Genomic DNA, 17,170 nt, shown 5'->3' with positions numbered 1-17,170 from the left:
GATCAGAGATTTGTTTTCGTTGCTGCCGTTTACATTCCTTATGATGCAAATTAAAAAAAATGCACTGCAGGAATGTACTACTGGTTCCGTTTGGTTTGTCGTGTGTTTGTGTTGAAATGAGCTACAACTGCATTTCGTTGTGCATCCCTGTGTTGCATTATGACAATTAATGACGCTTGAATCCTTGAATTAAAGCTGCATTCATTTATATTTGGCCACTTGTGGTCCGGAACAAGAGATAAACATATCACCTTATTAAGTTATTATTGTGGTGTTGGCAAACAGTTCCCTATATTTATATCCAGCAGACAGAGCAACATTATCTTTCATGAGTTGAGTTTGTGTCCACCTGATGAAACTAAGTCCAATAGTCACTCTGTTTTTGCTCCGTTTTTGGTCTCTACCAACTCCTGAGAAGAATATCTGACTCTTGAACTCTAAATGCTCCAGTGTTCACCAGCTGGTCTCAAACTTTGTCCGTCTGCTTTTTGCTGCTGAGCAGGAAGTGTACAGATTATTAATTCAGGTAGCTACTAGTTAGTTAAGTATTGTGTGTGACCTCATCTAAAGTGAGGAGTATCTATGGCTTACAAAGCATATACAAATGACATTAAAAGGCCTGCAGTGCCTCAAAACTCACAAAAGTCTAGGCAAATGGACACAACACAAAGCGATCAAGAACATCAATATTTATTGCAAGATGCAAACGATGTACTCATAAAAACATACCTCTCCGCCATTCATTCATGTAAACAAACAGATTTTCCATCAGGAAAACATGGCTGGACATTTGTAACTAACCATAGAGATCATATGGATAATTGACCGTAGGATGTTAGGAATCCATTTGATTGTATTAGTTGTAGTTTAGGTAATTGTGTTTTCAGGTAAGGGGCATATTTACCTATCTTGTACTGGGGTTGAGGTCTTTGTTGGTGGCAGGCTATATTAGGCTGCCATATTAAATCTAGTCTATCGCTGCCAGGACCACATGCTGCCCGTGGTCCAACATGTAAAGAGCTGTGCCATGTATGTATTTGTTTGTTGTCGGTGAAATAAACATCTGGTTGGTTTGCAAATAATCTCTGTCAGTCCTCCTGCTTCTAAAGTCCAGCTGCTGCGTGGCCAGCCTAACCATGATCTAGCCTAAGTTTTAGTTTTCCCATTTCTACAACTTTAGAGTAGATGTGAAAACCTTCCTATTTCCTTGGTCAGCTCTCCTAATCTCTGACCCCACCATCAGTTGTTTGATTTTTTTATTTTGGCAGCAAGTGCCGGAAGCCTTGCAGGCTTTGATTGTGTCCTCTATTGCTGGGTCCACCAGAATTGCTAAGGCACATTGTGTGGCAAACAAACTGAGTTTCACCTGACTGTTGTAGTTTTTAAGGAGTTCCTTATACTTACCAGACGCAGCAATGAAAAGCTCTTAAGTGTTCTTAAATCTTAATAAATAGCTTAATTTTTTTACTTTGATTGTTGCTTCTTTAGTTATTAATATTCGTTATTATGGAGAAACACGGTCAGGGGCTTTAAACAGTAACAGGAGGCCTCACTGGGTATAAACCTGTAGAGGTGGTAAGAACAGCTCAAGACATAGTAATAGAACTTTGAGAAATAGTAGTAATTTGAGTGATAGTAAAGTTAAAAGCAGTATCAAGGTGTATAAACTATAAAAGGGTGGATCCAGCACTGCTCTAATGGGCTGGGCACCTACTGACCCCAGCTCTTCTCCCACTTTATGCAGACTATATTAGTTAATGATTATTAATTAGTTTATGGAAATGTGATTAAGCACTTTATTTAGTAAAATGTAGATTTGAACTGGTGGCTTCTCTGGACATTAAGATCGGTGCAGGTGCTGCCATAAGGCCCTCATCGTTTCAGTCTATAATGTTTTTTTAGTGGTTCATGCAGTAAGAAATGACCACAAACATTGTAAACCTGGAGCACTCAGACCCCTGACGGTCTGGAGCCCTGGGACAGCTGCATGCTTAGTAATCCTGCCTCAAACATGTTTTAGGCTTTAATACGCATTATAAGTAAAATACAAATTCTCACTCTTTGGTCACTTGCCATTGACTATGTATACTATATAATGCACAGGGTTTGAGTAACAGAAATAGCTTAATACATCAGTAGCATTTCATATAAATAGGCTAGTAAACGTAGCACAGAAGTAGCCTACTGGTAGTTAGTTTATGGTCACTGAGTCAAACGTCATGTAGCCTGTAAGCTACCACGGTTCTCCCGCATACAGACTGCTGTTGATTGGTCCAAGGACAGGCCGTCATCCTATCAAACGTTGGGGACGCTGACTGTGGCTGAGCCTTCTACCTCTACTGCTGAAGGACTGCGGACTGGACCGGCTCTGTTTGGATAAAGCAGGTACAGTTATATCAAGCTGGTCCTGTCGTGTGAGTTGCATATTGTTCAGGTTTAGTATGACGTTGCATAAATGTAGATTTGTTTCGGTTCTACGCCGCTGCATGGTTCTCTGTTTGAGCTGTGCAGCCCCCTTCTTTTGTATGTCGTGTGTTATGCTTGAGGGTTCATTGTGTGTATGCTTGACTAAAAGCCGTAATGCTAATGTGTTTTGTGCATGTTGATGTCGCCCTGCTCAGATGGATGGATGCTGAAGATCCTGGGCTGACATGAGATAAGCGTCCTCTCGGTCTCCGCCGTCGAACACACAGCAGGCAAGACGTTGTCATTAATTCGCCCAAAACACCGGAATACAGGGATTTAACATTTTATTTCGCCAGTGAGCCGTGTTACCGGAAAGGTTTTCCTTCGCTTTGCACTAAACCGCCACCTATACACATATAATGGTCCCGACGCTGCTCTCCAGAGGTGATGTGAGCTGAACTCGCGGGGAAGCCGCAGAGGAGCTGTTCGTGTGTCGAGGTGCTGATGCGGCTCTGACAGAAGCGAGCATGGCTGCCGGGAAGTTACTGCTCTACGCCGGGCTCTCTCTTTCTCTCTGCGCCCTGGGCATGCTGGCCGTGGCGATGTGCTCCGACCACTGGTACGAGACCGACGCCAGGAGGTACAGGGAGCGGTGCCGAAGCTTTTCCAGCCGCCGCAAGGACCCGGGCTTCATCTACATCCCCAACAACAGCCTGCCGCTGCGGGCCAGCCGGAGCAGCCTGCCCCGCTGGGAGGAGAAGCTGCTGCTGGCCCGGAACCGACGGCAGCTGTTTGCCATGAGCGCCGCGGATGAGTGCAGCAGGCAGTATAACTCGACCAACATGGGGCTGTGGAGGAAATGCCATCGGCTCGGCTTCGACCAGGAAATCGAGGACCTAATCCGGAAAGGTAAGGATGACATAAACAACCAGACAGCTAAAGAGGCGATACATCTTTGCAGATACAACAGTGTGTAATCCAGACACCAACACAGCAGGGATGTGACATCCATCATCCGGCATTGTGACGACTGTTCATTTGACCAAAGGGCGAACAAGGGCATCCAGCTGTGTTCTTTCTTATGTGGAAACGAACGTCTGTCTGAAGACAGACGAGTCTCTCTGTGTGTGAGTGGGTCTGAACGGCTTGCTATTTTGCAGAAGAGGGGTTTAATTATGACGTGGAATAGCAGTACGTGCCTGCTGTTTCTGTTGTCAGGTCTGAGTGCAACTGCAAATAATGATTAATCATTTCAGGATGTATGGGCTTGTCAGTAACCACTCAGCACAAGACAGGAAGAGGTGAAGAGCACTCAGAGCTGTTTATGTGAGGTCCCACATCTTCCATCAAGTTATTTCACTTAGTTGTGGAGGAGGCCTACTCATTTCCAGAAATCCATCACTTAGGTCTAGATCTGCATCGGCTTAATGGTGACTGAACTCATCTGCTAGGGCAGTATTCAATTCCAATTCAACGAAATCCAGTTTGAGAGAATTTCCTTATGCAAAGATCCGGAACATGACCTTTGCATGTTGTATGTGCATGCTGCAAGTTTTAACTCCTTTATATGTTGGTTAGTTTAATCTGCATCATATTCTATCAGATCATCATATGTTTGTAGTATCAGTAAAGTAACATATTTACCTCTGAGATACAGTAAAAAGTACAATATGTACCTCTGAGATGTAGTGGAGTAAAAAGTACAATATGTACCTCTGAGATACAATAAAAAGTACAATATGTACCTCTGAGATGTAGTACAGTAAAGAGTACAATATGTACCTCTGAGATGATTGCAAGCAGAAGAGCAGAGTGATGTAAAAGCGCTCGTAAAAGTAATGTATTTGATTTGCACGTGCAGGACCTCTACACACACGTGTGTGGATCTTATTTGCGGATTTTGACATTGATTTGCCTTCATACTTCACATTGCCGCATTTATTAATCGTCACGGTCTCTGAACACATGAGACATACTGGTTTTAAACTGAACACATGAGACATACTGGTTTTAAACTCAACACATGAGACATACTGGTTTTAAACTCAACACATGAGACATACTGGTTTAAAACTGAACACATGAGACATACTGGTTTAAAACTGAACACATGAGACACACTGGTTTAAAACTGAACACATGAGACATACTGGTTTTAAACTGAACACATGAGACACACTGGTTTTAAACTGAACACATGAGACATACTGGTTTTAAACTGAACACACGAGACATACTGGTTTTAAACTGAACACATGAGACATACTGGTTTTAAACTCAACACATGAGACATACTGGTTTAAAACTGAACACATGAGACATACTGGTTTAAAACTGAACACATGAGACATACTGGTTTTAAACTGAACACATGAGACACACTGGTTTAAAACTGAACACATGAGACACACTGGTTTAAAACTGAACACATGAGACATACTGGTTTAAAACTGAACACATGAGACACACTGGTTTAAAACTGAACACATGAGACATACTGGTTTTAAACTGAACACATGAGACACACTGGTTTAAAACTGAACACATGAGACATACTGGTTTTAAACTCAACACATGAGACATACTGGTTTAAAACTGAACACATGAGACATACTGGTTTAAAACTGAACACATGAGACATACTGGTTTTAAACTGAACACATGAGACATACTGGTTTAAAACTGAACACATGAGACACACTGGTTTAAAACTGAACACATGAGACATACTGGTTTAAAACTGAACACATGAGACACACTGGTTTAAAACTGAACACATGAGACATACTGGTTTAAAACTGAACACATGAGACACACTGGTTTAAAACTGAACACATGAGACACACTGGTTTTAAACTGAACACATGAGACACACTGGTTTAAAACTGAACACATGAGACACACTGGTTACTGAACACATGAGACACACTGGTTTAAAACTGAACACATGAGACACACTGGTTTAAAACTGAACACATGAGACACACTGGTTACTGAACACATGAGACACACTGGTTTAAAACTGAACACATGAGACACACTGGTTTAAAACTGAACACATGAGACATACTGGTTTTAAACTGAACACATGAGACACACTGGTTTAAAACTGAACACATGAGACATACTGGTTTAAAACTGAACACATGAGACACACTGGTTTAAAACTGAACACATGAGACATACTGGTTTAAAACTGAACACATGAGACACACTGGTTTAAAACTGAACACATGAGACACACTGGTTTTAAACTGAACACATGAGACATACTGGTTTAAAACTGAACACATGAGACACACTGGTTACTGAACACATGAGACACACTGGTTTAAAACTGAACACATGAGACACACTGGTTTAAAACTGAACACATGAGACACACTGGTTACTGAACACATGAGACACACTGGTTTAAAACTGAACACATGAGACACACTGGTTTAAAACCGAACACATGAGACATACTGGTTTTAAACTGAACACATGAGACACACTGGTTTTAAACTGAACACATGAGACATACTGGTTTGAAACTGCCCGTAGGAAGAATGAACCTATAAGAGTCTGTCCATCCTTGGTTAAAGACTCTGGTCTCTCTGGTCTCTCTGAACGTTCTCTTTTTGAAGAACGTCATGTGAAATAACTTCTGACTCACGTTTTCTGCGACTGCTGGGCATCTCTCCCCATCTCTGCCATGTGTGTGTTCATCTCACTCGAGGGCGATAATTATCTGAATACACATTGATTGACCGAGCAGCATCACTGATGAACTACAATGCATGTGAATGGTCGCTGTGTTTCCTGGACCTCTGAACGCCGTAAAGGCTAGCAAAGCTGTGCCGGTTCAAATAGAAGCGCTCCATCAGAATTCAATAATTCTCAATTGTCTATTGTTTTGGGTCTGGGTCTGGGACCGCGGCCCGCCTATTAGTGACCCCTGTGCTAGGGGCTAAAATTGTTGGCCCCTAGTAACCCCCCTTTCTTCCCCCACTCTGGCACAGTCTGTGTACAGTGTTTTTATCATTTACGGCAGCTACATGGACTATTTTTTCTGTTTTTTCAATGCCGAGAATCTGTACATCATTTGGGAAAAACATGACAGTAAAATCTTGAAGAGCTTACATGCTATTTGGTATCTATTTGTTTTTAATTATTCTGAAATACAACAGAGGATGACTTATTTTCATTCCTGCCACCTAAAAAGAGGAAAGATTAATACTAATATAACTATTTTGAATTTACAGAACATACATTGCCTGTAATCCATCATCAAATTCAAAATGATTATTCTGCAGCCCAAACAGGCAGTAGAGGCCATTGTTGAGACGAGTCAGAGGTATTGGGGTAAAATCGCCTGACATATTAACCGATGATCGATATATCAATATCCACTGATATTATATACTGTACCTTCTGTTGGCTAATATCAGTCGATATGTCTGCCTGGCTTATTTATCAGTCCAGTTCTGATAGTTTGGCTGATGATCCAACAAAATAAGCAGTATGAAAACAAAACAATTTGTTATTTTTGGAATACATTTTGTAGAAAAAGCACTTAATCCAGTGGTTCCCAACATTTTCATGAAAACATGAAATTATCAAATATTCATATTCATATATATATGATTTAATTATTATTATTATTATTATAATTATATTAGTTACAAAGTGCTTCAAAATAAAAGCATTGAACCAAAGAGGTAAAACAAGATGGAGCAAGATTACATGTGTCTGTATAAGTCATCTCCAGGAAGGGAGTTACCCGGCTGAGGGGCCCGGACATCAAAGGCCCGGTCACCTTTCTGGACCAGCTCAATATTATTGAGCTGAGCCCTGTAATGAGGGTCATACAGCAATAACAGTATGAAACATTGCTTTTTAATTTATTGTTCGCATGCCTGTTGATTTCTACAGTTAAAAGTCATTCCCACAACCAACCTGATTCATGTTTTTAACGGGGGGAGATCATAGATTCATAGAATCATAGATTCATAGAATCAAATAATCATAGAATCATAGAATCATAGAATCAAATAATCATAGAATCCCCTGTAGCTGATAATACTACAGAGGCATTTTATGTGTTAAAAAGACGGATGTTTCTGATGAAGGCTGCTGGTCTGAGTCCAAACTGGAAGAGGAGAGAGTGTGTGTGTGTGTGTGTGTGTGTGTGTGTGTGTGTGTGTGTGTGTGTGTGTGCTGCAGCAGCAGCTGTGCCTTCCTTTGAGGATGCCTCAATGGCCTTGATGGCTTACCATCTGCAGTAATGGGCAGCCCACAGTCAGTGTGCTCAGTGATCAGATGAATGGCTCCATAGAGGGGTCTGATCTACTCCACCTCTCTGCTCCATCAGCATGGAAGCGTACAGCGTGGTTTGTCATCACGATGCATCTGACAATAACTTCACATTGATGGGTCAGTAAGGACGGAACTGTAGCGATTAACACAATTTATTTCTCTGTGCTCTACATGTGCAGTGGTGTGATTGATCGTGATACAGTGATATCCAGCTGACAGTCAACCACAACCCACCAACAACAACTAATAGTATCACAAGAGGGCCATCTTTTAACTGACGGCTTGATTCCGGGTTCCTCCAGTCCATCTCTGTGTCTTTGAGCAAGACACTTGACCCAAAATTGCTCCCGTAGGCTGTGCCTGAGGTGTGTGAATGTTGTGTATATGGTTAGTTAGCCCTAATGAGCAGGTGGCACCTTGCATGGTAGCCCCTCCCATCAGTGTGTGAATGGGTGAATGATGACATGTAGTGTTAAAGTCCTTTGAGTGAAGACTAGAAAAACGCTATACAAGTACAGTCCATTTACTACTTACCATTTACTCCTGCTACTGCTGCTTCTAGTACTACTATTGCTAATACTGCTGTTATTACTGCCGCTGCTCATCATTCACCCATTCATACACTGATGGCAGGGGGCTACCTTGTAAAGTGCCACTGGCCAAGGGCTGTTTTTCACATTCACACCCATTCATACACTTTACACACAGTCTTCAGGACATGACTGAAGGAGCTGGGTTTGAACCACCAACCTTCTGAGCCACAGTGACCTGAATAGAACCTTTTAGCCGTGTGCCCTGTTGTCAACAACCGTTGTAGACAGAACATAACGATCACTTTTTTAGGGATTTGGGAGGTCAAAGGTTAGAGAAAAGCACCATAAAGCCTTTCCTCCACATGCTGCCTTATTTTAATCACCACAGTCCAATCACAGCGATACATACTAGATGATTTCTCTAACTGCTTCTACTTACTGGCCCAATGCTTCTGTTTCTTAACCACCGGTCTCTTGTGTACTCTTGTGACTTACGTGAAAAGACAGGAAACATGAATGTGATTATTAGCCATATATCTAAACCTTCCTTAGTACATTCCTGTCCGTTTGAATGAGATAACACCATGTTGTTATGAAATATAATCTAAAAGCAAGATAATCTAAAAACACTCGTATCTCTGTGAACACATCAATTCTGATTCACATTTCACTTTTTAACTTTCATGTCTCCATGCTCGTCCACCTCTCTGGCATGGGATGGCTTTGTAGAAGCAGTGGCTTCTGTTTTTAGTTATAGTTACAGTCTGGCAGAGAGCAACTGTGTGTCTCTGAATATGGAGTAGGTGAGTGTAGGTTATTCGAACAGTGTTAGAGGGATGGCGACCAATCGAAGATTGTACATAAGAAGTGGATGTAGTCATTATGACACCCATTTGTTTGTGGACAATGATTCTGAAGCCATTGAGGATGGTATTTTGTCTGTTGCCATCTTGTTTTTTTGCAACCATGAATGAAAGTGACCATATTTGGACACTGTAGGAGGGACGTAGAGACGCTGTATACGGCTCTGGTAGCGATAGCAACCTGTCAATCAAGTAGCCCCGCCCCTAAAGCGTACCCTGCTTTATGGTCTGTTTGACTCTAAATGGATCATCATTTACTAAATGAACATCATGCTGTATTGAAGAGGACTTGAAACTAGAGATTGAGACCATAAACTCATGTTTACAATGTTTACTGAGGTAATAAATCAAGAGAGAAGTAGAGTCATTTTAGACTAGACTTCTATACAACCAGAGGAGTCGCCCCCTGATGGACACTAAAGAGAATGCAACTTTAAGACACAGCAGGTAACTGCCTGCTACCAAAGCATCATTGTTATTACAGTGTGAAATATTACTATGAACAATGTGGAGTTTTAAAATGTCATGTTATGCTCATATTATCACTTTAAGTACATTTTATAATAAATAACTTTCACTTGTATTTTTACATTGTTATTATTTATTCCATAGTTTTGTAATGATCTTTCAACCTCGCTGTATATGTACTGCTTGAACATATTGAATAATATAGTTACTGTGAGCATCAATCATAATAGGGGAGGATATGATCAGGACATGTACTGAGGTGACCTGTGCAGTCATCCTCTCCTCTAAATAGGTCGCTGTCAAACCAGCCTCTTACTGTTGCTGTTAATTCACCATTCAACTCATGTTGGTAATCCCAACAGTTGGCATATGTTAGCTTAGTTTCTGTTGCCGAGACTCGGCACAATATGTGACCTCCTGCTGTGGGAGTAGCTCATTGACTCTCATTCTGTCTGTCACAAGGAAAACCTCCTGGAGAGAGAAAGGGAAAGATGAAATAGCAGCAGAGAGACATCAGGCTACAAAGTGGTTTGGGACAGAGGAGGAGGAGAAAGAAGGGAGGAAAGCCAAGGATGGCTGTGGAGACGAGAATGTGGGAGAGACGAGGATTACATAGAGAGGAGTGAGCGGCAGGGGTGGGGGTTTAGGCCTCCTCCTCTTACGCCATCTGTTGCTCTGTGAAGAAAAAGGCCTTTCAGGTCCTGATCGTGACATTCACAGTCCCATCCAAGCAGAAAGAGCAGGGAGAGGCTCTGGATTGGATTATCTCGCTCCTCAGGGGCCTCGTATCCTGGGGAGGGCTAAATTAGACTGTATGGGAGTCTAAAGGTGCCTCTTAGGTGCACTGCCAACGAGCCTGCTGGCAAAGCTGCTCATCTAATAGAGACATGGAAGTGTTGAAGTGCAGGCGGGACCGGCTGCTTTCACTTCTAGTTTGACTGGCTGCTGGATGATTACCAGGGAAAGTAAGCTGGAAGCAGATCAGCCTCTGATGTTTCATTTCAGTGACAGTGAAATGAAAGAGTTTTGTCCACTAATCGTCTGTACTGTATTGTACCAGAGCTTGCTGCTCAAGGCTACATTAGCTGCTGCCAGCATCACATACCTGAATCCACGACCAACGAGTGGCTTTGTGGGCAATGTAGGCCAAACTGACAAGAAAAAAATAAAAAGGTGATATCTCTTGTTCGACATCATCCATTTGATCCTTTTCTTTTTAAAATAGTCCATTGTGAGTCCAGCAATGTTATCGGAGTGCGATGCTCAATCAGTGGAACAGTCTTAAGGTATCTTTTTTTTTTTTTTAGACAGCGTATAGCAGAGACATGATGGGAAATTAAGGATAGAAAGATGGGGGATGACATGCAAAGTTAATCCCAGGGTGCATCACAGGTCTCTTAAATTGCATCCATGTTTCGCTCCCTTGAGTCTTAGTCCCTTCCACTAAGGAAGCATGTAGAGACGCAGGAAACAAGGAAATGTGTTTTTAGAGAAATGAGACGTCCTTTCCTCTGAAGCGCCACGTGAAGCCACGTCTGTTTCTGGTGACGGCAGCAGCTGATCACAGCTGGATCAGCTGTCAGTTAGCTTTAACAGCTGTAGACACTTTAGATGGAGTATGTTTGCACATGTGCACACATCTTTCCACAGAAAGACTTTAGGGAAATGTCCTGATAATCACATGTATTAATGCAACAAACCTAATTGAAGACTGAGGACTGTGGATTGCTGTGTACTTGATCCAGTGAGTTTGCTTAGTGACCCATACCTCTTTCAATGTACTTGGGGTGTGTTTGTGTTGTGTTAAGATACGGGGGTTCTCTCGTCTTCATGGAAACAGTTCAATTATTCAGAGACATGTGGCAGCCCTCCTCATTAGTGCCCTGCTGTCTGCAGCCCGACCGAAGAGACTGCCTGTCTGCGCTTTTATAGCTGCTGTTGACATTTACACCTTGAGACCAATAAAAAACACAGACACAATACTTCAAGACTTTATTTCTTCAGAGTTCAATGAAGCGCCACCCAAACACGATGAGAAGTATTTTAAAAAAAATGTCAAAATGCAGTAGGAGTTATGTACGCACTACATGCGTGTGATGCATGTTTGTATGAGTTAAGCACTCTTGTGAAACACATTGTGATTCTGTTCTACATAGGACTGTACCGAATAGTTGGAAGCTTCAAAGCTACGTTCAACATTGAAATTCAAACATTCAAACATTCAAACATTTGAATGTTACACAGCTACTTTTTTTTATCTGCATGCACTCTGTTTAAAGCCAGTGTTTCTGCACAGTTGCAGATAAAGAACAGGCTACACAAATATTCTTGTTATTATACTTTTTGTGGCTGCGTAGGATTGTTGCAGTCCAATAAGAGTCAACATTTATGGATAAAAGATTCTGAATAGTCTTTTTATCTATCAAAAATAGTCTGCTTTAATCCATATGTGTTATGTAAATAAACCGCGCTCCCGCTTGTCACACACACTTGTATTAAGGGGGAAGTCTTGCAGCAATCTCACAGCACCATACATTATATTTGTATAACCACAATCACACTAAATTATTTTTCAAATTTTTCTTCATTAAAAAACCTTCATAGAAGCTCTGAATGTAAAGCAAACATTTGCTACAGCTCTAGCTCTACATCCGGACTAACTGGTATCGCAAAATCGGACAAAAGAAACTCACTGTGAGCTTCAGGCACTTCAGGATTACTTAGATTACTTTTTTTGTCTACTTGCTTTTTTCAAGTCTGGTGTTTGAACAGCAGAGGGAGGATTCAGTGTGTGTTTTCAGTTTTTTAGGTGACAAAAGAATATTTTGATCACTATTGGCCTTTGTCATTTCCCAGTTTGTACATCCTCGATTCCTTTCCTTGAATCCACTTTTCGTGTCTTAGTCCAGCCCTAGAGAGATGTGAGCTGACTAAGTGAGAAGGAGAGGCAAGCAGAGAGGCAACAGGCATTTATCAAATGAGACATCCTTAAACTTAAAGCAACGTCAACTGTTACGTGTGTCACTGCTGCATCTGCTGTCTGTTGGTTATACAGTGTGCTTTACGTGCTTTTGTATAGCGCCTTTCTAGTCTTCTGACCACATTCACACACTGTTTGCAGGGGCTACCATGCAAGGTGCCCATCAGGACTATCACATCGACAGGGACTGGAGGAGCCGATCAAATCACCGACATCAACATCAGTGTTGAACGATCGTATGTCATGTGACTGTGACACACAATTCAAGGGATTAGGAAATAATAGATTGTATTTTTATTTATTCAACTTTTTTGACATTGGCAGTTTTAATGACGTAGAAAGTGATTCTTGCTCATAGACAGAAGGACTCTCAGGCTCTCTCTCACTTAAATTGTTCCCATAAAACACGCTGAGGGCTGCTGGCCAAGCGTTGGTATTTGACAGCCTGGGAGTGAGAACAGGCTTGGTCCATACAAAAACCTGATCTGCCACCTGTAAATGTTGGATCAGGTTTAGGCAAAAAAGATGCTTGGTTAGGGAAATATTGGGCTCTTGGTTAAATGACGTCAGAATGACTTCAAGACTGGCAGGTGCTTCCAAGATTATGAATACGACAGATTGTGATGACTCCATGACCTTTGCTTTGGGCATCTGGACAAATCTTTCCTAATAGCCAAGTTCCTCCCCCCCAGAGGATCACCTGAGTTTAATGATAGCTTAATTAATAAATGAATAATTATGTACTGTCTGTATCTAATTGTTGCATCACATTAAACTCATTGAAGACTATTTACAGGAAATGCTACTTTGAATTGGATTAAACAAAGGAACTGGCTACAATACAGTACACAAAGGTGTGAGTGACACATGAATATTTCAGAGAAATATTGACATGTCATGCAAAATGTGGGTGGTGACACCCAACATGGACTCACACACATCAACCCTGCAGCTTTAGTGACTTCACTCGTACGTTTAACCCATTCTGCCTGACAGTGTGACAACTCCATGGAAACCAAGGTGTCTCTGAATGGTGACAGGCGGTCAGAGGCTTCATGGAGACGAGTGGGCTGGAGCAGAAGGCACATATTTGACACAATGAGGCAGAATTAAGCCTCCCTCCCTCCTCACTCACTAACATACTTCATACATTGACTCACTCCATAGAGTGAGTAAGAGAGGCACCGAGAGGTCTGTACTGTTTTGGAATCTCCATGAGGTTAATAACAAGTTTTATGTTTTCTTGTTATGTGTTATTATTAACAATATCGCCTAGATCAGACCTGTATATTCTACGGCCCGATTATCATACCCAGCCCGTTGGCTGTCGCCGACCGGCCCACAGGACGTCAATGGGAAATTAGGAATCAAATGTAAATAAGTGTACATCATGCACAGAATACAGCAGCTTTGCTTTTATTGTGAAGGCGACTGTTGCGCTTTGTTTTTTCTCAATTTCCGTACGTTAGTGCGTTGGTGAATGTGTGCGAGCAGCAGCGTCACTGAGATGTGTTGGTGATGCAGAGCGGCACGGACCTCTGAGTCTTTGTAGCTAAGCTGCTAAAGCAACATGCTCAGAAGATGTTGCTTCTCTTTGGATCGACCTACATACGTGAACAAACATTCTCCGTGATGAAGCTTAACAAATCCAGATCCAGATCCTCTCTCACTGACGATCAGCTGTCAGCTGTCCTCCACATCTCACTTCACACATTCAGCCTGACTGCAGAGCACTCGTTGAAGCCCAACACACACTAGAGTTCTCCACTGAAAAACAGAACATGAGGTAATAGTGATAAAAGTACTCATTCAGCAGAAACATGATCCCTGTCAGTGTTCTACTTTTATATATAGATTTTACACATGATTATTTTTGGGATCATTATTCCTGCTGCAGATGTTTCAGGTGGAGCTCATTTTAAATTCTTTATACTCTGTTGTTCAGTTTGGGTAGTTAGGAAGGGTTTGTGCAAAGTAACTAGTAACTAAAGCTGCCAGACAAATGTAGTGGAGTAAAAAGTACAATATTTCCCTCTGAGATGTAGTGGAGTGGAAGTACAAAGTTAAATGAAATGGAAATACTCAAGTAAAGTACCTTGAATTTGTACTTAAATATACTACAAATATACTTAGTTACATTCCACCACTGATCATAACATTTACTCTAACCACTCACAGCTTATCAAAACCAAACAATGTACTGCTTCATAAAGAGGTGGAATAATAGAGAGCAGGATTGACTTCAGTCTGTTGGTCCGGCCCTCCACAACAGTCCCTGTTTCTCATGTGACCCCTTGGGGAAAAGAATAGTAGATAGAATCTAGATAGTGTTTAAATCCCTACCTGCTATTGGCTATGACCACTAGGGGGTTCAGTGAGCCCCCTAAACCACTGCAAATTGCTTCTGTGCCTGTGAATGACATGTCGAATTTTGCTGCTAAACATGATCGTTTTGGGTACAAACAAAGCCCCCACGGTTTGTTTTTTTACATTCAGGCTTTTCCATTGGTCAATGAGTTGCCTCACCTATGTTGTGTTGTGCTGAACCTGAGTGTCACTAACAGATTGATAAGGATCAAGCTGCATCTTGCAATGTTACATTTGGTAACTTCTTCCACTAAAAAGGCTGCTTTATGTAAATTCAATGAATTGATCCTTTGCTAAGCACCTCCCTAGAATGACCACTGTGCAGTCCTTCGTTAGCAACCCTAAATAGGCACAGGAGGCCTGTCAGGCTTTGAGCGGTGTGCATAGAACTTGCCAGTCTGACAGCAGATTTCCATAAAGTTTAGGGGGGAGTGTCGTATTTTTTGCCTTTCCAAAGCCAAAAACACAGGAGAAACAGTGCTTTTTATTTGTCTACCATGCAGTACAAACTCACCCTAACAGTACAGTAGCACACAGTTCAGAGGGCACAGTGCAGTACAGACAGTGTCTGAAGCGCTGCTGAGACTTCCACAAGCATTTTGGATGAAAACCTTGTTATGATTTCAAATCCATGGACATTTCAATTCTTTAGAAGGCAGCTCTGTCTCCTGCGACGCTCTCCAGTCTCGTCTTCCTCTGGCCCGTATAATCAAACGTTTATCAAGTCAAGACCTTGCTGTGGGCCTGTAGGAAGAGCCAGCATCAATCAGATCCTTTTTCTGCCTGCCCAAAGACTGGCTGCCTGTGAGGAGGGAGAGCAGATGAAGGGAGCTCTGTGGCCACAGCTGCCTCCCTCACAAGAAAGGCCTTTTTACTGCTCTGGACTGCAGGACAATACAAGATTTATGTCCCATAAAGGAATCATTGTTGTGCAAGTAGAGCATCCAGGCTGGATGCTAAGTGAAAGGCAGTAGTTATCTAAGCTTTGTGAAGCTCATAATATTGTCTCACACTCACTTCAAACCAGAAATTGCTAATTTCCAACCACAGATTATTAACACTGGGGGGGCTGAATGAGAGCATCATCATCTGCTCGCTAAAAATGAAGAAACACCCTGCTCATCATTCTTTGAAGGTTAGACAACGAAGCTTCTTACTTGAGATGATGACAGGCATGGAAGGAGAGCCTGCGTTCCCACAGTGTGCAGCCAGCAGCAGAAGGTCTGCAGCGGAGACGTCTTTGCCGGATTGCTGTGTGTTACTGAGAGGGAGAAGGAAACGGATGCATACACTTTTCACCAACGTGCTTTCTCGTTGTCTTCACTCTCTCAACCGTATCTGCAGGCATCAGAAGCTGACCAATAACCGTGGTCAGAAGTTGTCCTTCCGACTTCGGTGTGTTTGTGAGCTTTAAGTTGTTGTGTAGAAACAACATGAACGCTCTAAAGAAGATGTGTTGTTTTTTTATTGCATTTCAACAACACCTGGAAGGGAAACCGATCAGTTGCACATGATATTGAAAACGAATGACTAACTAAAGCCTTCTAACTTTAGAGCTGCTAAAAGTTTGATATATTTATTAATATATTTTTAGCATGGAACCTCTATTACTGAGCATACAATAGATGGGTAGATCAGGGTTAGTGGATTGGCAGTTCCATCCCAAGCTTAACCCCAAAGCCTCCCGGAGGCTGTGTCTGTGGTGTAAATGGTAAATGGACTTGTATTTCTCTTTTTTAGTCTTCTAACCACTCAAAGCTCTTTAACACATGTCATCATTCACCCATTCACCCTCATTCATACACTGATAACAGGAGCTACCAGGTAAGGTGCACCTGACCATCAGGACTCTAACTAACCATTCACACATCGCAGGAACAGTCTGTGGGAGGGTTAGAGTTCAGTGTCTTGCCCAAGGACACATGGACATGGACTACTGGGGTCGGGGATCGAACCACCGATCCTCTGATTGAAGGACGACCGCTCCACACCACAATCACCCCAAGTGTATGAATGGGTGCAAATGGTTAGTTAGTCCTTATGGGCAGGTGGCACCTTGCATGGTATATACAAGTACAGTCTATTTACCATTTACCAATAGAGTTTAGTGTTATGGAGCAGTCAGTGATGTACAGAGACAGAGGGGATCCAGCATCTGCTTCTCATGACTACTGAAAGAAGTGCAGAAATGACCTCATTTCAACCTATTTTGAACTTCATCTCATTGTCTTAACGCATAATCATCAAGTCCT

General features: G+C 42.0%; 1 protein-coding gene across 1 annotated transcript in view; it reads left to right on the top strand.

The window, feature by feature from the left end:
* Positions 1 to 2,296: 2,296 nt before the first annotated feature.
* The window catches only part of LOC137877311 (transmembrane protein 178B), an 80,265-nt gene continuing 65,391 nt past the window's right edge, over positions 2,297 to 17,170 (top strand). Inside the window, exons 1-2 of the mRNA XM_068717126.1 lie at positions 2,297 to 2,385; positions 2,622 to 3,315. Of these exons, the coding sequence (XP_068573227.1) occupies positions 2,934 to 3,315 (382 nt within the window). The 5' untranslated portion in view covers positions 2,297 to 2,385; positions 2,622 to 2,933. The remainder of the gene's footprint in view (positions 2,386 to 2,621; positions 3,316 to 17,170) is intronic.

Source organism: Cebidichthys violaceus, unplaced genomic scaffold (assembly GCF_023349555.1).
Source record: "Cebidichthys violaceus isolate CVI_PGR_0920_01 unplaced genomic scaffold, fCebVio1.0.p SCAF_21, whole genome shotgun sequence".
Classification (NCBI taxonomy): domain Eukaryota; kingdom Metazoa; phylum Chordata; class Actinopteri; order Perciformes; family Stichaeidae; genus Cebidichthys; species Cebidichthys violaceus.
This window is presented reverse-complemented; position numbering and strand designations above follow the sequence as displayed.